The sequence below is a fragment of the Rhamphochromis longiceps genome, linkage group LG23 (assembly GCF_057381845.1).
Source record: "Rhamphochromis longiceps isolate RC_006_pf linkage group LG23, R_longiceps_female_GT1.1, whole genome shotgun sequence".
NCBI lineage: Eukaryota > Metazoa > Chordata > Actinopteri > Cichliformes > Cichlidae > Rhamphochromis > Rhamphochromis longiceps.
In genome coordinates, this window is record NC_140578.1 from 23,982,630 (window position 1) to 24,007,323 (window position 24,694).

Consider the following 24,694-nt stretch of genomic DNA (forward strand, 5'->3'; position numbering starts at 1 on the left):
TTGATTTGGGGAGCTTATGAGGCGATGTTGGGGGCTAAGGCGGGACATGCGCCGCTAATCTGCCTGAAATTCACCTGCTTACAGGCCCAAACCCAGCCAGTGGGTGCAGTGGGAGCTATATATCTGTGGCTTATTACCACCCATGCATGCGTATATAAGCACGCAGGGAGAGGGGGGAAATAGAGGGAGGGGTGGGGGGGATGTCCTCTCACAAAGGGCCCCATTCATCTCGGGGGGGGGGTCATGTGGTCATCTTGAGTGACGGTGCAGGCCATGTCTCCGTAAAGGGCTGCTCAGCTCGCCCTTGTTTTGGTCACCACTTTTCTTGCCTCACCCCCAGGTGTTTTAAAAGTGACTCAATATCAATACCGATCAATACCGATATTTTTAACCCGCACGTAGGTGAGAGCAGTGTGTCTTTATTTATGACACGAGTCATCATCAATTTGCAAATTCTGAACATATATTAATGACCACAACATCACTGAGATTTTTCTTTTAACTGTTAACTTTCTACAATAAGTAGTTAAGCTTTTCGTGCAGTGGCAGAGCTAGAAAATTTTACATGGGGGCCAGCAAGTGTGTGTGTGTGTGTGTGGAGGGTGGGGGGGGGGGGTCAAGGTAGGGTGGCACATACCTCTTTAGAGAAATAAGTGAAACTCACCCTGTATGTCAGTGGAGTCAACAAAATAGCCACAGGATATCCACAAAAAATGGTTCAGACATCTTTTATAGTGTACGTCTGAGTTGGGTTGGTTTTTTTTGTCATTTCCACCCCCCCCCCCCCCCCCCCCCAAAAAAAAAAAAAAAAACTAGAACTAACACTCTTCAGCAGGCTACATACTGAACTTGGAGGATAAATACAAAATATCAACCCTATTGTGCTAGTTTCAATCTGATATCGATACCAGTGTTTATATCATTATTATTGATATCCTGTAAGATACAGGATGGCAGTCTCACCTGAGCCTGTTTTTTGCTTCTTTGTTTGCTCTCTTCAGCAGGTGGATTTAGACAAACCCCACAATCCTGAGACTGTAAAGCCCTTTTTTGTACACTTCTGTCCCAGAGAGGAGTGACTCCCCAAAACTAATCTTCTTATCCACTAAAACGTGCATATTTGTCTGTAAAGACACACGTGGAAGACACCAGAGAGCGTTTATCTTGATTATGGTTTAAATGTCAGTTTATCCAAACTTTATTTCCTCCTCATCCCGTTTGTGTACTAGCATCTCACCACTATTTACTACCAAGTTGTACCCCAGGTTTTGTTTGGACTGCAATTAAAAATCAGCCAATCGGAACAGCCGGAAGGAGGGCTCGTGCGCCCGGAGCAAGGCTGGCAAAAAAAAAAAAAATCTGCCAATCACGCCCCGGGTAACCAATCAATGCGGACGCACGGGGGTAAAACACCGCGTCCTCTGGCTGGGAGGTGGGGAGGGTAGAGGACTTGGGGGGTGTTGGAGGGGGGCGGGGCTGTTTGGAAGAGAGAGAGAGAGATATAGAGAGAGAGAGGCAGGGGGAGAGAGAGTGAGAGAACAAGCGAATGAGAGAAGAGGCTCGCGAGCAGCGCCGCGCACTGTTCCACTGGATTGTACTTGAACGGGAGTTTGCGGTTTGGCAGGTTTATACACATCAAAACAGAACAAAGAGACGGGCTCGAGCACGGCCACAGCGCCGGGAAACAAGAGGGGAGAAAAAGAAGAAAGCGAGGGGAGAAATCTCAGCGACTGAATTACAAAAGAACTGAGGACACTCCGCTCATGGTTTCCACATCTACACGGGGACATAAACCGGGACTTTGTACGCTGTGGAGAATTTTTTTTTTTCCTTCTTCTTCGTGTGTTTTGTTTGTTTTCTGCGGCCACCGAAAGTTTGCTTCGGGACAAGCGCGTGCCGTTTTTCTTATTTGAATTTTTAATGTTCGCAGTCTCACCCCAGCCAGAAACTTTCGAGCCGGACAGCACATGGTTTGAAAAAGGGCTTCTGAAAGACGTGGATGTTTTAATCCCTGCAGTAGAATGTTGTAAACACGAGAGGATTTTATCCACTTTTTTTCTACTCCAGGATTTTTATTTTATTTTTCCGATGGTGTTTGCCAAAGAGAAAAAAAACCCTCTCCGTACTTTTAAAAGTTTGAATAATTCATGAGATACGATTTGCCTGCTCGAGAGAAGTGACGGTTTTAGAAAAAAAGAAGAAGAAAAAAGGGGGAAGAAAGAGAAAGAGAGAAAGGGAGGGGGGTTATCCACAAACATATTCATAAGGGGCTGACGGAATGGCCACCGCGGCTTCCAATCCTTATCTCCCCACCAATAGCATCTTATCGTCCGGCTCCATCGTGCACTCTGACTCCGGAGGTGGTGGCATGCAGCCGGGCAGCGCTGCGGTTACCTCCGGGTCTGGGGGCTACAGGGGGGACCCCACGGTCAAGATGGTTCAGAGTGACTTTATGCAGGGCGCCATGGCAGCGAGCAACGGGGGGCACATGCTGAGCCATGCCCACCAGTGGGTGACGTCCCTCCCGCACGCCGCCGCGGCCGCAGCGGCGGCCGCTGTGGCCGCGGCGGAAGCCGGGTCCCCCTGGTCGTCGAGCCCGGTCGGGATGACGGGCAGCCCGCAGCAGCAGGACGTGAAAGGATCCGGCAGAGACGACCTGCACACGGGCACGGCTCTACACCACAGGCCCCCCCACCTAGCTCCCCATCAGACTCACGCCGGGAGCTGGGGCAGCACCACGGCGGCTCACATCAACTCCATCTCCGGGGGCCAGCAGCAGCAGTCGCTCATCTACTCCCAGCCCGGAGGCTTCACTGTCAACGGCATGCTGAGCCCGGGCGGACAGAGCCTGGTGCACCCAGGGCTGGTGAGGGGGAACACCCCGGACCTGGACCACGGCAGCCACCACCATCACCATCACCACCAGCATCCGCACCACCAGCACCACGGAGGCGGAGGAGGCGGAGGTGTCAACAGCCACGACCCGCACTCGGACGACGACACGCCGACCTCGGACGACCTGGAGCAGTTCGCCAAGCAGTTCAAGCAGCGGCGGATCAAGCTGGGCTTCACGCAAGCAGACGTGGGCCTGGCTCTGGGCACCCTGTATGGGAACGTCTTCTCGCAGACCACCATTTGCAGGTTCGAGGCTCTGCAGCTCAGCTTCAAGAACATGTGCAAGCTGAAGCCTTTGTTGAACAAGTGGCTCGAGGAGGCCGACTCTTCCACGGGCAGCCCTACCAGCATCGACAAGATCGCGGCGCAGGGGAGGAAGCGAAAGAAGCGCACGTCCATCGAGGTGAGCGTCAAGGGGGCTCTGGAGAGCCACTTTCTAAAATGCCCCAAGCCCTCGGCCCAGGAGATCAGCAGCCTGGCGGACAACTTGCAGCTGGAGAAGGAGGTGGTTAGAGTGTGGTTTTGCAATAGGAGACAGAAGGAAAAACGGATGACGCCCCCGGGAGTGGCGCAGACGCCGGAGGATGTGTACTCTCAGGTCGGCAATGTGAGTGCAGAAACACCGCCCCCCTCCATGGACTGCAAACGAATGTTCAGTGAAACATAGAAACAGCACAGCAGAATATTTTATATCAAATTAAAACTGTTTAGGACATAAAAGCAACACCATACAGACTATCGCCAAGATAGACAAAAAAACAGAAAAAAGACAGCAAAAAACATTTTTTTGATACTGTGATTGTGAGGGAATATGAATGAGACTGCAAAACAAAAACAAGAAAAATACAAAAAAACAAAAATGTGTTATCTATTTTTCACCAGAAACAAAAAACCTTCACCCCTTCCCTTCTTTTTTTCTTTTTGTGTCCTCCCCCCTCTCTTCTTCCAGGCCCTTAAAGAAATGTCTTTACCTAAAAGGTTCCTTCTGCTTTTTTCTTTCAGGGGCATTTTTTAGTAGATTACTTAAAAGATGATGCAAGTGAAGCGAGCGACCAGAGGGTGACAACCACAAGTTCATTCCACCAGGTAATTTTGGCGCATTGAGACAACAACCAAGAGGAAACCCAAGTATTTTTTATTATTATTATCATTATTATTACTATGATTATGACGATGATGATTCCGTTTAAAAAAAAAGAAAGAAAGAAAAAGAAAATTCTCTGTCCCTCCAAATCCCTATAAAACAAAAAAGGACAAATTAAAAAATATCACCCCTCATTTCTCATTTTCCTGTGTTTGACTGAAGAAACAACAAAGGACGCTCTTTTTTTCTTTTTGGGGCTTTTACATTTTAATTATTTTTTTGTATATTCAGAAATGGGACTGAACCGCCCCTTTCTACTTCTCCATGCCCAACAATAACAAGAGAGACAGGAGGGGGGGTAAAAACTGCAACTGTGTGAAGAAGAGTGACATCCACGAGGCTTCCTTTATCATTTGCAGCTTCTTTTTGAGGTGGACTGCATGGTTTCACTTATGGAGAATTAGGGATATATTTTTTTCTTCTCCTTCCCTTTTTTGTTTGCCATCTTTGAGGCCCCTCACGAGAAAGAAAAGACGAGCAGGACCAGGACTGACCTGAAAAAAAAAAATACAAAATCCTTCACGTGGGAGCTTCTTCGATTCTACCTATTATTATTATTATTAATATTATTATTATTATTATTTAATGGACACCACGAGTGGATTTTTTCTTCTTCATATAAAAACACATATATATATTTTTTTTTTCCCCCCTCATCAACAAATAGAGACATTTGCAAAAGACTCCAGCTGCACTTCTTTGAGAGAAAAAGGACAAAAAAAGAAAAAAAATTCTGTTGCCAAGTGTGACTGAGTGGGTGCTGTGGATATCCTATTAATGCTGCCCTTTGTAAGCAGTATTCTTTGGTAGGTTTTAATAAACAAAAAGAAAAGAAAATGAAAAAAAACTGTAAAGGCGGCAATATAGATCACTAGATCAGATACTGATCTGAGTTATTTACTTTATATTTTTCATCCAAAAATGACTTGTTTTAATATTTTATTGGGAATACTTTCAACACGGTAATTTATTTTTCTTGCCCCCCACCCTCCCCACCCCTTCCTCCTCCTCAAGGAACTTGTGTAAGATGCTTTCCCCTCTCTTGTTTTTATTGTTTTTTTTTTTTTTTAAAAAATATGTGTAAATATATATGTATATATATTTACATATATATAAAAAAAATTTGCCCTTATTTGTTTAATTTTGTTTTCTAAAGGAGCACAAATCACCATAAGCTGACCGTTGTTAGGTAATAAGGGTATATTTTGATGTGATCAGTTTGATTGTAATTTAATTTCAGTAGTGGTTCCGTACGAGCTGATTGAGACACAATAAATTTGTTAGAATGAAACGCAGTCATGTTGTGTTTTCCACTTTTATTTACTCATGTATTTAACACAAAAGCTCAAAAATAATCCAGATGCTGTTATTTGCGTGCACAGCTGCAGAATAATAATAAAACGCGGGATTCATTTATTTAAAAAAAAAAAAAACAGCGCCGGGATTTGTTGATGTAGTAAGAGTGCGTGATGATGGGGTAAAGGTGCAGTAGTGTTCTCATCATCGTCATCATGCCTTAACTGTGTGTGTGTGAGTGGAACATCGCGGTCAGCTGCAGGCCTGCACAGTGCATGTGCTCGTCTGGCTGTTTGTTTACATCTGCTGCCTCTTCAGGGCCTGCGCAAAAAGCAGGAAAGTTAGCCTTCAGGCTGGGAAATGGTTCCTACTTATATTTAAAACAGAAATAAGTAAATAGGATTAAAACGAGTGTCTCTATTGTGTAGTTTTAAAACAAACGACTGTGGTTTTACAGTAATTCTGCTGTTTTGTATATTCACACACACACATATATATATACATATATGTGTGTGTGTGTGTGTGTGTGTGTGTGTGTGTGTGTGTGTGTGTGTGTGTGTGTGTGTGTGTGTGTGTGTGATACAGGTACAGTAGGGCGCTGTGGGTTAGTGTCGCTGCTGTGTGGAGCCTCCTGATGTTCTGGGGTTGTGTGTTATGTAATATTTAAGCTCGCAGTCCAGATAAACACACTCAGCATCATGTTTGGGGATTTTTTTTCATCCTCCTGCTTTAATTCTGCTCAACATTACGAGAGGCTAATCCGCACAATGATTTCCTTAAGTTAGACTTTATAAGCCGGCTGCCTGGCTCTCCTCTGCCCCTCGCTGTGCAGGTGTGTTTGGGTCCACGGGCTCCATAAACCCGGTGAGGCTGACATGTTGTTTTAGGATCCGGGGCAGTGGGTCACTGAGGTTTTTAAGCACCGAGTGTGTCCACAGCTCAGCACGGTGCAGTCTGACAGGGAAATATACCAGCCAAACAATATCACTAATAGCGCCTGCGCAGACCAAAAAAAGCATCTTGTAATGTTTATCTTCCTGTAGTAAATCTAAATTATTTTTATTATTGTTGTTGTTATCATGCAAATTTTATCACCATGAAAACGTGTCCCTGTCTTTCAAACTTTTTTTTTTAATTTGTACTGAAAATATACAAAATATATAGATATTTTGTTTATTTCACTTTTTTTTCTGGAGTTGTCTTGCTCGCCTATTCAGCAAAAACTCACCAAACGTGTCCTCGCGCTGCAGGATTTTGAATTTCGCGGATGATTTCCCTATACTAGTTGCTTAGCAACTGAATTCAATGATATAGAGAGAAGTGGGCATCATTTTTCTTTGTCTCCATTAGTAAAAGTGGCAGCAGAGGAGGCACGCTGCTGCACGTGAAGCCAGCAAAAACAAAACAAACAAAAAAAAACTTTACACCCTCTCTCGTGCATTTTTGCCTTTTAAAAAAATATATAATTAATTAAAATATTTTAAAAGGTGCCGGGCTGCTTGTTTAATTGTGTTTAAATTACAAATAAATAAATAAATATGTGGGCGTGCTTATGAGACAGTAAACATTAAAATAAAATAAAAATAAAATACCGCGAGGTTCTAGTTTGGCCTACCTATTGCACGCGCTCATTATGCATGCAGTTCCTGTGCTCCTCTGCATAAAAAAAAAAAACCCCAAAGAGAAAGTCACGTGACTCGCCGAGATAAGACCTTCAGCACAGGCAGGAACAATCGAGGTTCCTCTGCAACAAATCCCACACTTGTGCGTTTACATTGCGTTTATGGATTCCAACCAAAAAAAAAGACACAGACACACACAAAGAAGAGGAAGAAGAAGAAAAATAGCTTTGAGAGCATCCAACAGTTTGCTCTTGCACAAATATCCCAATCTAGAGAGACATTTTTAACCAAAGGGCGACACAAGAAACACACACAGGAGGGGGAAAAAAGAGTTTCAAATCTCATAATGGGTTTTGATCCGCCTATTCTCCAACAGCTTTGCCTTTTTCATGGGTTTTCATAGCCGTGTTGGCAGCAGTAGCACGCGGGTGTGCATGCATGTAGGTGTGCGCGCGCGCACCGGTAGGCCCCGGGAGCTGGGAGCGCTTCGCTTTCCCCGCTATTGGGGACGACGGTGGCCCGACAGGCTCGCCGCGCCCGTCCGCGCTAATTAAAGCCGCTCGTTGTCACAGCTATGCGCTCTTTAAAACCAGGCTTCAGCAGGGTGGAGGGCGGGTGGAGGGACTCCAGATTTTTCCTATAAATCCAAACTTTTGATGATAAATATTTCATGGGCCTTCAATCAGCCGCCGACACACACACATACACGCAAAGTCTGCTTGAGCGCAAGAAATCTAATAAAAAAAAACAGTTACTTAATGAGATTCATATTTCAGTAAATGCTTCTGTTTGAATAAAAATAAATACACGTGTGTCTATTTGACTGCGACGTTCACGCTTGAATACATCCACCCAGACTTACAGGTGTTTGGGTTTGTTTTTCATAACGTTTTTACTGTTTTTAAATTAATAATACGCACCTCTGAAATCATATTTATACCCACCCTGTTTCAGAGGTTTTGAGCGCATTTACCACGCACAGGGTTTCTACTTTTAACAAGGCCCCGCACAACTTCCTCACTTTCTTGGCTCCACTTTCTCTGAAAGCACACCTATGGGGCAGGTGGGTGCCGGTCTCGCCCTCTGACCTGGTGAAAATGTGCATACGCACAACTGGATTCTCCCTTCAAACCCTCCACCCACCCACCCACCCAACCACACACCCACCCCAAAAACCACCACGTTCATATTTACTCCACGTGTCGGGCGCATGAATATGGATTATTCAGAGCTGCTCTCCGCAGGGAGCCTTCCGCTTCCACGTCTACATGGATTTATGTGTGCTGCAGAAGAGAGGGAGAGGGAGAGAGAGACGCTCAGAAAAACCTATCCCCGTCTTCTGACTTCTGATCGTCATTAACAGTGGGTAGGATTTCCAGCCACCATGGCGCTTTATTTCACCCCACTCGTGTCCCGGTTGTCGGGCTGTCATCGTGGAAATTTTACGAGAAATTGTGGGAGCTGCTACAGGGTCAGTTTCAATTTTTGTGTGAAGATAATTCCCCATTTTTTAAAATTTTTATTTTACTATATTTACAATTTAATATACATTCCGCAAACTAATAATAATAGTATATTTTATTATCATAAATCTAGTTTTATTTGTGAGTTATTTGTAATTTATTCTGAATTATTTATTAGTAATTAAGTAAATAGTTTTGTTTATAATTTCATTTATTCGTAATTTATTTTTGTTTGTTTTGAATTCATTTTACAGCAATTGTACAGATTTTTTTCAAACGCACTATAACTAAGGTTGACGCAACTATTTTAGTTATTCTTTTACTAGTCATCGTTATTCTTACCCCATTATTATTAATAATATTGTTATTATTATTATCATCAGTATTTGCATATTTGTATGTAAATATAAAAAGAAAGTGGCATGCTAGACATTTACGGGAGACTTTTTTTCCCTCCTCTTCTCTCGACATCAGAATATCTATCAGAGTCAAACAAAAGCAGTAGATCATAACAGGCCTCCGTGTAAATACAGCTTATCAAGACTCTATTGTGGCAGCAGGGAGAGAAGAAGAAGAAGGAGAAGAAGAAGGAGAGGAGGATGTTTTAAAATATGACGTGACTCTCGGGGGTTTCCTCTCTATAAATTGTGAAGGTCATGGTTTTGTGAGCAGGCAGGATGGATAGGTGGAGGAGGAGGAGGGTGGGGTGAATGGAGTCTGAAGGCAGCTCAGCTCTCACAGAGGTAATGTGCTTCAGCACCTCATCTGCCTGCGTGCATTTCAAAAGCGCAGAAAGCCTGCGCGCTGAAGTCTAATGTTTGTGGGGGTTTTCTACTCCTCTTCCTCTTTTTAAATCTTTAACTTTAACTCAGCAACACGAGAGCTTTGATTAGCAGTTCAGATACAAAATGCTCCATTAAAAAAAACAAAATGATTATTGATTATTTAGACACGAGATTTTCAAAATAAATTCACCTCAAACGCTCCTCCACATCCCTGTAAGTGTTTCTCGCCTTTACACTGATGTGCTTCGGGTTTAAAATACCGCTAAAGTGTTTTTTTAAATTATTATTAGTATCATTGTAATTGTTTGTAATAATCATGTAATAAGCACATAATTCTCATAAGTGCGTCACGGGAATTAAAATTTCTTATTATGAAGGCGGTAAATAAACACACTTACAGGAAAGTTTAGTAGCAGCGAAATTCCTTTTTTTGTTTGTTTGTTTTAAGTCACACGCACACACACACACACACACACACACACACACACACACACACACACACACACACACACACACACTATTGCAATAAGTTGTATTTTCCAAAGGAAGTTTTTAGACGAAAAGTAGTCCCGTTTGTTTTTTCTGTTGCGGGTCAGTGCGCAGACTACAGACCCCACACACCCCTCATTAATTATTATATCATATTATATAATATACAACATATACAATATATCAAATGAAATCAGGTGTTCATACGTGTGTGTGCGCGTAATTTTAGTCTCTGCGTGTTGTGTGTGGCTCACTTTGTGTCCCTGAAACGCCTCACTGAGAGGGAAAAGTTATATAGACAAATACAGAAGAAGCCCAGAAAGTGAAACTAGACTTCTAACCCCTCTTCATCCGCCTTTAAGCTCATCAAACACAAACGTGGATCTCTTTTACACTAAAAAAAAAAAAAAAAAAAAAAGGAAAAAAGCTTGAATAAATCCAGCTCACCTGTCAGTTCCCTCCATATTTACCCGCATTAAAGTGACTTAAACAACAACTCCTTCACGTTTTCATGAGTATTTTTCCACAATCAAAGCCTAATCTAATCCAGACATCTTCTCCACACACCCCACCTCCCCCCCGTCCCTCCATCCTCTTTTCTTTTTTTCTTTTCTTATAACCACAGCTTCTCCTCTCCGGTTTCCCTGACCTTACAGCGCCACCCAGTGGACGCTCGAGCTGACTCCCCGTTTGATTTTTCCAGCTCCCCTTGTCATTATCTCCAGCAGAATCAACAACATCCTTAATCAGAGTTAATTAATAAACCTGACATTTTCGTTTAGCTCGAGATTGTGTGCAGGTCTGCAAAGGTTTTAAGTCACTTTGTGTCATTTTGTGGACTTCAGGCTGGAAAGTTAGCCATGCAGATACAGGAAATGGGTTTAATGAGCATTTATTTAAAAAAATAAAAATAAAAAATACAATGCTATCCATTATTTATTAATTAAAGCTGAACTTCTTATTGCTTTTTTTATTATCATTATTTAAGCATTACAATCACTGAGCACCGATGGAGTATGTGATGTGTGTTTATCAGACCGACCTGTCAAAATCTCTACATTTTCAGCTTTTCATCACTTAAATAAGAAGCTAAAGAGCTCTTTGGTATCTCCTGTTGGTTCATTGATTGTCTAATCTCCTTTGCAACACTTTTGTACACTTTGTAGCTGTCCAGACGAGTACGGTCTCCAAGTGTTTATGCCATCCAAGTTAATGCCTTCTTCTTGAGCAATCAAAGCAAACAAGTTGAGAACGTTCTGGATGCTTTGAGAGGAAATCTGTTTCTTGCAGATTCAGCTATAGATGTAACCATGTCATCACTGGGAACTTGTTCCTGGTCTTGATATGATTCTTTAAACATTAGGCAGCTTTGGCTGTTTTATCTTTCTCGTTTTTAATTGTTGTAATTTTAATATGTTTGTCTGAAACAGGTCTCTCTTGTAATTGAGACAGTCTCAGTCTAACCTGTATAAATAAAGGTTAAATAAAAAAAAACATTACTTAATAATATTAATAACATTACTGAATATTACTTAATATTTTTGGCTTTATTTATACTACGGCACTTGGGTATTATCGGTGGCTCTAAAAAACCATTTGATGGTAAATATGATAAATATAATATTTTTTTGCAAATTACACACATTTTGCATCTCCCAAAAATAGTAGCTGTTTTCATGCTTATTTTGAAAATTTTATCACCACCTCAAAGGGTTTCCTGTTGGCATCTGTTCAGCTTTTTTCAGTTGTGATGCAGTTTTGGGAGGGGGGGGATTGAGATCTTGTTTTGCAGCATCCTCGGTTAAACACATGCTACACCCGTGCTCATGATCCCACATAAAAGACAGCCAACCGGGCTTTATTTGTAGCCATGGGAACCAGGAAGCTAGTTAGTGATCTTTCACATTTTCTCCTGCTGTAGATTCGGGTGATGCGAGGTTGAGACTGGCTTTTCAGTCTGTGCACATGCCTTTGGAAAAGCTGCTTTGTGGTGTTGTTGTTGTTCCTGCTAAGGCTACACCACTGATCTGTTATCATTAATGTGTTGGTTCTTTTCTGTGAAGAAGCATCTAGTTCACTGTTAGTTTTTAGTTTTATTTAGGTTTGGTGAAAATGGAGGAAATGGCTTTCTTGAACACTTATTTTTGATTCCATGCAGTAATCTGAGTACTTACTCACTTAATGTATTGATTTTTTCAGTGTTTTTTTTGTTTTGTTTTGTTTTTGTTTTTTTTTTGTTAATCTAACTGATCCCCCCTCAGATGAAAAAAATGTTGTCAGGGGCTCAAAAATCCTCTTCCATGCCTTTAATGTTTCAGTGAGTTTAATTAGACTAATTTTAAAGTGTGTCTAGGCTACTTTTAGCTTATTTCCAGTTACCCTATAGTTACTTAACTTATAACTTTCTGTACCTGATTTAGTATTTTATCCATTTATCCACTATTCAATTTTAATTTTGTAGCTAACATCTTGTTTCTATGGTTAGCTAACAAATTTAGTTATTTAGCCATACTTATGTTATGTTTAGCTGTTACTATTAGCCATATTTCTTTGGCAAATCAATTTATATATATTATAAACACACTTTTAGCTGTCTATGCTCATCAGTGCATATCAAAACTTGTCAATACATGCTTATCAATAGTTTTATCTGGCTAGTTTGACTCAGTTCATAGTGTTAGCTTAAAATTGAACAGTTAGCTATATTTTGGGCAAAATAACGTAATAATATTATATTCTATCCATACTTTAAGCTTTCATGCTAAAAGTGTTTTACCACTTTTATCAAGCTAGTTCAACTCTTAACTCAGAGTGGTAGCAAATTAAATACTAATTATTTAGCAAATTCATATAGCTGTGGGTTTTTATAAATAATTTTAGCTAGCTACTTTTTTCCCATTATATTTAGCTAATGATCTGCTAATAATTTGTCGAGCTATGCTACTGGATAATATTTCTCCTGGAAGCTATACTTAATTAATTTAAGTTAGCTGCTCTATAACAAGTTTGTTTATTTATTTCAATATTTTTAGTTACTGATTAATAATTTGACTTTGAGCTGTACTTTTTGCAAAACAGTCGCAATTTTGGCTAGCTATTTTATATCAACTGTTAAATTTAGTTAACATTTGTATAAGTGTTTCAGGCATTGATCACTTTTATCAGTGGTGCAGCTGATCTATTTGAATCTTGTATACATTCCTTTTGGCTTCTATTTTCTCACCCTTATCATCTTTATAACCGGTAATCTTACTTCTTCAGATCCAGCCTATCATTTGCATTATCATTAATATTCCTACTTTTAAAGTGTCTTAGTGTTTCAAAGAGTTGCATAAAGTCTCTAAATTTAACACAAAGTGGAGCAAAGTTTAAAACAGAATAATATTCTTGCAGGGACCTTTTGAGATACTCATGGCATGTGTTTCATCTATTCATAAAGTTAGTGAACCCAGCCTGACCTATGACTCTCAGCAAGAGCTTGCTTACTTCTAAAATCTTGTGTCAAAAAGCTGGTCAACATTTTGAAGCACTCACAGCTTTTGTGGACGCCTACTGACAGCCGGCTGCCAACAACTTCTATTTATGTTGGCTCTGAAAAAACAACAGTACAGAGAGGGGGATTCAGAAGGTGCCAAGTTATGACTTGGTAACCTCAAAAAGCAGAGAAAAAGAAGTGATTCTCCAAAGACGCGCCAAACACTTTCTGCTTACAAGCAGACAAACATCACATGGGGACGGCTTCTCTCAAATGGACATGGATTTGGAGGCAGATGTTTTTGTAGTTTGGGCTTTGAGGAGGTAATTCTGGGGACATTTTGGATTTGGTGTCAGGATATCCAAGATCAGAATGTGGTTTAGCTCTTTGGGACCGTTTCAGTGTGTCTACATGTAAAAATGTGAACATAAGTGTACAATAATGTTTCTCACCATAGGCCTGCACATTAGATTTTACCAGTGTCCTATCCCAGGGAGCATCACGGAGCGGTGACGGATCTACAAGCCAGACAGATCGATGGCTAGGGGACAGAGACAGGGGTCGGTTGGTCCTCAGGGGTGCGTCGGTGACATCTCCTGCTGCAGCTCGCCGGCCAGCCGCCAGCTCGGGTCAGCCATCCCAGCAGGCCCGTTCGCTCTGGCAGCAGTTACCAAGGTGACAGCATGTCAGCGCAGCCCCACAGCGCCACTGAGGGCAGGAGGGAAGGGCGGAGGGGAGCGAGCAGGGAGCCAGATGCATCACCAGTTCTGATGGGTTTGTCAATACTGCTTAGATCCAGGGGGAGCAGAGCCCGCCGTGACACACGCTGGGCCTCTCCAGAGAGCCAACACACACACACTCCCTCACACACCATCCTAATGCTGTAGGTGCAGTTTTCCTCATGGGCACTTACTTTATATCTCTAAATGAAACCTTTGCAGGATATTGTCTTGTCCCAGTTAATGCAAACACCTCTGGGAAGATATAGACACCATCGTTTACAGTATGATACATACAGATATGTATTCACATGGGTATATGTTAGCAAGTTAGATCTCCAACAAGCTCCAGTATCCCTTCACTGACCCCACCTATCATATTCCAGTCTTTAGATTAGTTTGATAAACCTTCATTCTTACTCATTTTTGGAGGCAACCCCCAAACCCTGAATGTTTCTACTATGACTCCAATAGAAGAATATTTAACTTACTTAAGTCGAGTTCTACAGTGTCAAAAGTTTTGCCATTGCATAATATATTAGTTACGTTTTATATATAAATACTTAGCTAGGTTAATTATTACAGCTAATGTAGCTTTCTTTCTCTGCCATTTCTTTTAAATTTAGCTACACATTAGATAAATATTTGGTATTTAATAACATATTAGTCACATATTTTAAATATTTAGCTACATAATAGCTAAATATTATGTAGCTAAATAATACATAATATTATTATGTATTAGATACATATTTTAGATTTTTTTATTTGTTACTTTTAGCTAGCTATATTTATTGCTTTTAGATAAGTCTTAATGCTGCACTTCTACCATTTGCTAATACTTTAGCACAGTTCATTCACTGCAAGAGGGTCCTGAATTTAAACCCTAGATCTATATGCCAGACCTTCTGGGTGAATTTTTTATGTTCACTCTGTGCTTTCCCAAGTTTCCTCTGGAGCTCTATTTTTCCCCCCAATATCAAAAGTATCCTAGGTTAACACTTCCTGTTTTGGCCCAATAGAGTCTAACAAAATGGAGTCTATTTTAGCTTCTAGGTTGATAGATTAGTTGCTAATCTTTCCACAAGGCTCTTTAAAACTGCAAAATTGGTTAGCAGGTACACATATTTAGTCTGACAGGTACCTCAACACAAACCCTAACCATTGTCAAAAAACAACTCATAACCATAAAATGTACTAGATTACCTGACAGATTCCAGCATGTTTGTCTTAGAAATTCACACAGACATGTCGGGTGACACAACTATTGTGTTCTGGACTTATTTGCACAACTGGTTTTGAAAAATTAAACCATCATCATGAGTTATATCCTCTATGGTTACACAGATAAAAGCACATTCTGTTCCATTCATACAGTTAGAAAGGATTTATGAGGCTGTTAGATATACAACTGCAAGTCATTTAAATGATTTCAGTATAGTAGGTATGCTCTGCTTACAGTGCCTATTGTAACAAAGTAAAGTGAGAGTACTGAGACTGGTTAAATATGCAGTTGTTAGCGTGCCTGAACATTGAGTTGATGGTTCAATTTCAAGATAGCTTTGATATGTAGACAAAAACATGTAGTCTTTGATGATGTAAAGCATTAATCTCACAACTCAATGCACAAGTGGCCATAAATTGTCAAATGTTACATTTTATTTCACTCACTGTGTGCTTACACACCACTCTGCATTTAATTATTAGTTATAGATAGTCTCTGGTCCTCTTCCACAGCATGTCTTTGGCCTGTCTTTTTCCCATCACCCCCAACCAGTCATGACAGATGGCTGCCCCACCCTGAGTCCACCTCTGCTGGAGGTTTCTTCCTGTTAAAAGGGAGTTTTTCCTTCCCACTGTCACCAAAGCACTTGCTCATAGGGGTCATATGATTATTGGGTCTTTACCTTACAAGCTAAAGGACCTTGAAGCAGCTGTTGTTGTGATTTGGCACTATATAAATAATATTGAATTGAATTTGAGTTTTTGTGTTGTTGTCTTTGACCTAACGTTGCTGTGTTTTGGACTTTAGAGGCACCGTATTTGACCGACAGAACTGTTTGAATCAATTATTGATACGTCACAACACAAATCCAAGTATTGTTTCATTTGTATGAAGCACCTGTGTCACAGTCTTTACCCTGTAGGGAACAGTGACATACTACAAACTCACATATACAGGGTGGGCCATTTATATGGATACACCGTAATAAAATGGGAATGGTTGGTGATATTAAAGTCCTGTTTGTGGCACATTAGTATATGTGAGGGGGCAAACTCCTCAAGATGGGTGGTGACCATGGTGGCCATTTAAAAGTCGGCCATCTTGGATACAACTTTTGTTTTTTCAATAGGAAGAGGGCCATGTGACACATCAAACTTATTGGTAATGTCACAAGAAAAACAATGGTGTGCTAGGTTTTAACGTAACTTTATTCTTTCATGAGTTATTTACAAGTTTCTGACCACTTATAAAATGTGTTCAATGTGCTGTCCATTGTGTTGGATTGTCAATGCAACCCTCTTCTCCCACTCTTCACACACTGATAGCAACACCACAGGAGAAATGCCAGCACAGGCATCCAGTATCCGTAGTTTCAGGTGCTGCACATCTCGTATCTTCACACCATAGACAATTGCCTTCAGATGACCCCAAAGATAAAAGTCTAAGGGGGTCAGATCGGGAGACCTTGGGGGCCATTCAACTGGCCCACGATGACCAATCCACTTTCCAGGAAACTGTTCATCTAGGAATGCTCGGACCTGGCACCCATAATGTGGTGGTGCACCATCTTGCTGGAAAAACTCAGGGAACGTGCCAGCTTCAGTGCATAAAGAGGGAAACACATCATCATGTAGCAATTTCACATATCCAGTGGCCTTGAGGTTTCCATTGATGAAGAATGGACCCACTATCGTTGTACCCCATATACCACACCAAACCATCACTTTTGTTGTTCCAACAGTCTTGGAGGGATCCATCCAAGGGTTAGTGTCAGACCAATAGCGGTGGTTTTGTTTGTTAACTTCACCATTCACATAAAAGTTTGCCAATCTTTGTTTTGCCCATTCTACAAATTCTGTGCGCCGATCTGGGTCATCCTCGTTGAGATGCTGCAGTAGCTGGAGTTTGTAAGGGTGCCATTTGTGAGTAGCTAATATCCGCCGAAGGGATGTTCGACTAATGCCACTCTCCAGTGACATGCGGCGAGTTCTACGCTGTGGGCTCTTGTTGAATGAAGCTAGGACAGCCACTGATGTTTCTTCATTAGTGACAGTTTTCTTGCGTCCACATTTTGGCAAATCCAACACTGAACCAGTTTCACAAAACTTAGGAAGCAGTTTGCTAACTGTACCATGGGAGATGGGTGGTCTCGTAGGGTGTCTTGCATTGAAATCTGCTGCAATGACCCGGTTACTGCTTTCACCAGATATCAACACAATTTCGATCCGCTCCTCACATGTTAACCTCTTCGACATGTCAATGGCTGTGAACAAAGAGAAACTTGTAAATAACTCATGAAAGAATAAAGTTACGTTGAAACCAAGCACACCATTGTTTTTCTTGTGACATTACCAATAGGTTTGATGTGTCACATGGCCCTCTTCCTATTGAAAAAACAAAAGTTGTATCCAAGATGGCCGACTTCTAAATGGCCACCATGGTCACCACCCATCTTGAGGAGTTTGCCCCCTCACATATACTAATGTGCCACAAACAGGACTTTAATATCACCAACCATTCCCATGTTATTACGGTGTATCCATATAAATGGCCCACCCTGTACTACCATTAACAGTATCTTCACAGACTCAGAAACACTCCTCTGCACATGCCCACATGCTGGATAGAGCACATATTTTGTTGTACTCCTGTATCCACACAACAATATTTACAGGGCCACACACTCCTGACTGAATGATTATTTGAGGATTAAGCTGTTGGTGCAGGACTCAAGCTGACAGATAAAAATTACAGTAGTGTGTGCAGCGGGACCAAAGAGAGCGAGGAAGAAAGAAAGAGAGAGAGAGAGAGAGAGAGAGAGAGCACGCCTGGCCCATCTGACTCTGTATCTCATTAACCAAAGTGAGGGGCGATGGGGGGGCGGTTGGAAAAGTAGCATCAGCCAGAGGAGCTCAGAGGAGCTCGCAGTGTAACCATTTCTAGGCCGTGGATTTAATAGATTACTAATGATCGGCCACAGGTTTTTCCAAGTTAGACATTAAAAGGCGGACGCCCAAACTGAGATCATTGCTAATCCGTAGGTTTTCACCTCTCCCGAAGCCCCGCTTTGATATGTGAAGAAGAGCGGCGTACACATGCTTGAATTCAAAGCTGTTAGTTTTGGGGAAGGAGAGGTTTACGGCTAATCTAACGCTCCTATCTCGGCGTGGAGAGGTGTCGTTGAAGAAGAAGGTGTGAGGATATGCAGAGCACCTGCGATTCCACACAGGCTCTATATCCAATCTGACCAATCCTCTTAGCAAGAGAGAGCTGAGCTCTGCCCTCCCTCGAGAAGTCTCTTTTTCATTATGTCAGTGTTTAATGCCTAACGAGGGAGAGGAGAGAGGTAAAAATATATATGTATAGTGTAGCTTTGGCAGAGCTTGTTTGCAGCTAATGCCAGAGTGCTACTGTCAATTTTTCATGGCAGTTTCACAACCACCACGATGTCTGCATCCTCTCCGTCCTTCCAGTCGACATGAGCTTGCAGGAGAAAAGTGAAAAACCCGATTTAAAGACTTTACGTGCGCTCTACCTCTGGTGCGTCGCAACACGACTTTAGCAATTAGCAAACACGGAGGTTGCCTGCACTCGAACGCCATTCGAATGGCTTCCGCTGCCGTTTAAAAGCTTTGCTCGCTGAAATAAAAGTAATTAATTGGTGTTATACACCAAGGACATAATTATCTTTTCCAGTAACTGGCACATATTTAATTACCAGTAATTGTTCCCCGAGCCTTGTTCAAAAGTGTTGTGTGCACCAGACAGTTCTGATATATTATACACTAATCCTGCACTTGATACTCAGTCAATTAGGAAATGTGTGTCAAAGAGCAATCATGTAAACAGCACTGTGGAACAACACACATCCTTCTGAGACATGGGCCTTCATCGGTGTCCTTGCACACACACACACACATCTGTCTGCAGCTCCTCCTCAGGGTACAAATCCCTACCTATCCCATTCCTTCCCAAGGTGTTAATGCCTGCCAGATTGGAGAAAAGTAATGTGAGATCATTTCGCAACAAAGGCCACAGATACTGATTAACACGGGGGGCTGCTTTCTCGCCAAGTGGTGCGGTCCCATTTAAAAAGCTAAATTTACTCCCCTGTGCCTTGGGGTGTGTGGGGCCAGAGGCTGCAGTGGGGCCCTTGAACATGAGAACAGGGTTTAATAAGTAAACAGGAGAGGCAGAGCAAGGCGCTTCTGATCAGGGCTTATTTGCCCAGCCGAGCCCCTGGTACGCGCTACTAGCTGATTAGCCCTGCCGATTGTACCTTGTAATTGCAGTGCCTTGACCCCCTCCAGGCAAATATTAGATTTTAGTGGTTTAACCTTTCCAGTCGTCAGAGCGGGGTAAATTGCCCGACCAGATGTTAAGGAGCCCAGCGGTAGTCCGCAGCCCTTCTGATCAGCAGGGAAAAAGAGCTTACAGATTGAACCTTTTCTTTTTAATATTGTCTCAATTTCCTCTGGCCTTTCAAGCTGATTTTTCGCAGCGGTTTCCTTCCCTGAGAAACGGTCATACTCCGATCCTTATCCCTCCTCCTCTGATGTCGGGTTACAAGCGAGACGTATTATTTAAAATCAGTCCAGTCACAGTCATTAGCAAGGGACAAATGATCAATGAAGAGATCAATGGCAGATATTAACCTAGCAATCAGCTCTTCAGTCGAGTCACTCTGACAATTTGTCAGCTGGGGAGGTTTAACACATCCACTGGGACGCCATGCAGGGGGGAGATGATGCCTGTTTACGCCACTGTTACTGTTTTAAAGAAGCACAGAGAGAAGATACCCTTGTAAGGAACACATTGCAGACGAAGCTACACGGCCTCCATTTTCTTTGCCTTATTTTCCACCCAAAGCTCTCCCTCTCTCTGACAGTAAGGCGGTGATTGATGTGGGACTCGCACAAAGCGTCCGTCCAGATGAAGCAAAGTGAAAACATTACTGCTAAAGCTGGAATTTCCCCTCGACTCTTCTGATCAGACCCGGCATTTGAAAAATTCTCCCAAATATGCAAATCTGCTCCCGACCGGAGGCCTGGTTTTGATCAGTCTTTGGAAGCCTGAAGAGGTGTGCCTAGCCAAAGCATAACTTTGAAAAGGTCAAAGACACCACCTCGTTCTTTCGTTCATGATCTTATATGTGGTACGACCCCTGTGTTCTCATGCTTTCACACACTTGTGCATGCAAGCCTTTGGAGGAAACCGTTATAGGATACAACAGGATGAGGATGAGGATGGCGGAGGGGCAGCGGAAGTTATACTTAGGTCATTCCCAGACGTTATGAGAGATCTCGGGTTTCTAGATCCAGATCCTCTTCCTTCCCACCAGGCTAGGGCTAAGGAGGCTGGCAGCTGCGTCTCTAGGCCCTGCTTCACCCCTCGTCTAATAGTTTCCTTCCTCCCTGAGCCTCTCACCTTAAAAAACAGTTGGATTGGAGAAGGGCAGGAAAAATAGTCATCTTTTCATCCCAGCGATGGACTGAAGTAACCCTTCAGCTGGAGAGGTAACCGAATACTGCCTCCTGCTTGCTGTCTGAGAGGACAGAAAGGAGAGGCCAAGAGGAGAGGGGGGCACGCAAAGTGGTTCCATGTGAGAAATGGAAGTGAAGTCTGGGAAAGACAAAGATTGTCACCCTTGACACCCCTCCATCTCCCTCCTTGCCGACCAACTCAAACCGCCTTACCGATCTTTGTCTTCCAGCGAGGCTCGAACGTCAGACAGTGTTGCTTTGTAGAAACTGGGGTCATGTCGGTGCAAAGAAATCATTTTTGACTGAATTTGAACATCATTGGCTCCAGCTGTGGGCCCACCCATATTTCCACCATCATGGCACTGGTGTGTAGCCAGTTCTGCCTCTGGCTTCTGAAATGGGGGATACCACATAGAGTTTGAGAAGCATAGGCTACCATTCACACTGCAGGCGAAAGCGCATCAAATCCGACTTTTTTGACCCTATGCAACCCATATCCGATCATGTTATTACAGTGTGAACGGCACAAATCCGATATTTTCAAATCCGATCTGGGTCACTTTCGTATGTGGTACTGAATCCGATACATATCCGATGTTTTAGAAAGCGACTGCTGTTTGAACGGTCATGTCGCATTAAATCTGTCTTTTACGTCACTGACACAAGACAGACGCCAATTATCAGTGCCAGAGAAGACATCGTGAACGCTTCCTGGCCATCCAGTGAAACTGTTAGGAAGACAACGTGAACATTTTATTTGTACTGTACAATCTGCAGATTCTGACAGAAATCTTCAACTATCATTTGAAGCACCGCTTCTCTCTAAAACAGCAATAAGGATCATTATTAGGCCATTTGTAAATAACAAAATAACTTTATAACTTAAAGCAAAATTGGGAAACGTAAAGTCCGAAACAAATCTTTATATTAAGAGCCATCAGTCAAACAATACTGTTTGGTCTGGGTCTAAACAGAGCGCGTTGTGTGTGACGTCTTCTTTTGCGCCTGCGGGACACTTTGAGGGTTCACACTGGAGCGCGTTTGCTGTCACATTTTATTTGTAGTGTGAACAAGCAGACAAAAAAATCAGATTTGATCAAAAAATCGGAATTGAGCATTAAGACCTGCAGTGTGAACGTAGCCATAGACACTGTAAAATGCTGCTGTTTGGCCCTAATCTGAAGACGTTTGCTTCTGAACGCTTGAGGAGAATAAAAGCATTAAGTCTCTCAGGGTGTAGACAGTTAATTATTACCGCCTAGAATCAGAAACAAGACCACTAAAGATGTGCTCATTTGCTACACATCGATGTTATTTATCGTTGATCTCAAAGGAGCTCATCTCATAATTAAATACCTTTTAATAGGAGCGAACTCCTTATAAGAGCCATTAGGTGGTGTTCATTTCTAAACTTAGTGATAGCTCTATTCTATCTGAGAAAATAAAAAGTTTTACATTATTTTTTAAGATAACTGTTTTTACTGAAACCCATTGAGCAAAAGGATGTTTACACACCTTAAACTTTGATTTAATGAATTAATGGATATTTAAAAATGTTTCAATGATCAGCAATTCATGCAAAGGTTAAAAAGCGCGGAAATCAACCCTGTTCTACCTCTACTTTTAAGTGCTTAAAGATGAAAATTTTTTCTGGCATTTCTGCTCAAAAAAGCAGATTTGATAGGGTCAAAAGCTGTGGAAGGATTACCAAGCCCTTATTTTGACAACTCGCGTTTGCAGTTTCAAGAAATAACTTTCAGTCTTAGACCATTTTTCTGTGGGTTTGAATTTCAGCATCTCACATCTGGCAAACTCCACACACACATGTCTCTATAAAATATGAGTAGAGTTTTATAAAAAGAACAGGCCTCAGTTAGCGCGTTAAATGCTAAAGTTCATGACAGCACAATTAGAAAAACACTGAACACATATTACTTGTTTAGAAGTGTTTCCAAGAAAAGGCTTCTTCTCTCTAAAATGAGCACTGCAGCACAGCTTAGGTTTGCAAAGTAACATCTAAACAAACCACAAGACTTCTGGAACAATGTCCTTTGGACAGACGAGACCAAAGTGGACATGTCTGGTCATAATGCACAAAACCATGCTGCTGAAGGTGGTTCTGCAAGCTACTGAATCATGGGGTGGACTTAGTGTTTCACAGGACTCTCGACAGTCTTTTTCATATAAGTATATATACATTTATGGTGTGTATTACTTATTTCATTCTAATTCTGCTCTCTTCTTCAGTCTACTCCCGAACGTGCTTTTCTCTTACACTCAGTTCTCTTCCGATTTACCCGCCTCCTGAAGCTGCTGGTGCAGCAGCAGCTCCAGTCTGTTCAGGTAGCTTTCAACCCCTTGTGGAGCCACTCTGAGGAGGAGGCCTAATATCTGCAGACATCTATGGCCACCGCCCAATCTGTTGCACGCTCCATTCATTTCACGCACTGCCAGAAGTGCTTTGTAATTATCCTGATATTGATGAAGGCTGATTCCAGCAGGTAATCGCTGGCAGTTCAGCTGTTTTTACGCATCTCAGCAAAATGTCTCTATCCATTACCAGTGGCAAATTAATTTCCACTCAATGGCCATACTCGTTGATAATCTCTGAATCAGTGTGTGTGTGTGTGTGTGTGTGTGTGTGTGTGTGTGTGTGTGTGTGTGTGTGTGTGTGTGTGTGTGTGTGTAAGAAGAACGATAAGTAATTCCTGTCAGAGCTCTGAACCATAGCATATAACTTGCTTTACCCCACACTGTGGGTGTTAGCCTGACACTTAGTCTCTGTGTGTATTGACTATTGGTTAAAGTAACAGTTTTTAAATGCTGCAGGGGTGGAAATGTTGTTCATTTTCTTTAATATTATACAATTACTCATTTTAAACAGTATGACTTTATTAATAACCAAGTGCTAGGAAGACGGGCCTGAGAATGGAAAAAGAAATTGATAGAGGAGCTGGAAATGGGAATAGGAACAGTAGTGGGATTTGAAATAGAAATGGGCATGGAGAAACTGGAATAGACTGGAATGATAGTGGTGTAAATGGGAAATGAAGTAAGCCAACTGGGAGTAAGGACACAAAAGACAGGAATATAAATGGACTAGAGATAGGAAAATACACTCACTGGACACTTTATTAGGTGCACCTTGATAGTAAAGGGCTGAATCACCTTTTGCCTTCAGAGCTTTCTTACTTGTTTGTGGTATAAATTCAGAAAGATGCTTCCAAGACTCATAAAGACTTAATGTTTAATGTAACTAGACCCAGTGATCCAGATCGTAGTTACTCTCTGGTCCTTATGTGGTATCATGAGTCTCCACAAACAACAGAAACACCGACCAAACAAAGTGAAGCTCAGAGCTCTGCTCAGGAGCTGAATAAGCATTTTCTCCATTCTGTTGTTCACAATGAACCAGCTGTATGCTAAACAATATGCAGCATTTCAAGGTCACTGTGCGTGGCCCCAGTGGCCTAATGGATAAGGCACTGGCCTTCTAAGCCAGGGATTGTGGGTTCGAGTCCCATCTGGGGTGATTTCCAGAAGAGTGGCGCAGCGGAAGCGTGCTGGGCCCCTAACCCAGAGGTCGATGGATCAAAACCATCCTCTGCTAGCACTTTTAGACAGAAGCTGGATTAGAAATGGTTCCTCTTTGCACTCACTGGCCATGTCTTTAAATCTTCACAGATTTAACAAGATGCTGGAAACATTCCTCAAAGATTTTGTTGGAGGCCTATCTCCCCTCACCACACTCCCTGCCAGTGACTGATGCCCTCAGGGGTCGGTGCATTGGTGGTTCTTGGTGTCCGGGGCTGGGCACTCAGGTATGTACCAGCTCACTCCCGCTGACTACTTGGCGGGGCCTGGTGCCTGTTGCTCGGTCAGGCCGTCGGGCCTGTGGCTCGGTTCACTCTGGCACAGCTGGCTGCCGGCAGAGCCGGCGGGCATGCCACTGCAGCCCCCTCTGGCTTCTGCTCCGGGGCTACTGGGTGACCCCTCATCTGGGGCTCTCCTCAGCTCTTCCCAGGAGGGAGGCACGGATGCCCCTCCGGTGGTCCTCCTTGGGCTCTCGCACTCTGGGGCCTCTGGATGTCTGGAGCC

The 24,694-nt window shown here is 42.4% G+C and overlaps 1 protein-coding gene and 1 non-coding gene across 2 annotated transcripts; both read left to right on the plus strand.

The window, feature by feature from the left end:
• The first annotated feature begins 1,519 nt into the window (after positions 1–1,519).
• LOC146641971 (POU domain, class 3, transcription factor 3-B) lies at positions 1,520–4,951 on the plus strand. The gene is made up of 2 exons (XM_085397681.1): positions 1,520–3,502; positions 3,898–4,951. The coding sequence occupies exons 1-2, from the start codon at positions 2,279–2,281 to the stop codon at positions 3,997–3,999; spliced, it is 1,326 nt and encodes a 441-aa protein (XP_085253807.1). The 5' UTR covers positions 1,520–2,278; the 3' UTR covers positions 4,000–4,951.
• Positions 4,952–24,055: 19,104 nt separating this feature from the next.
• trnar-ucu (transfer RNA arginine (anticodon UCU)) lies at positions 24,056–24,128 on the plus strand. The gene has a single exon. It is a non-coding gene; the product is annotated as a tRNA-Arg (tRNA).
• Positions 24,129–24,694: the final 566 nt, after the last annotated feature.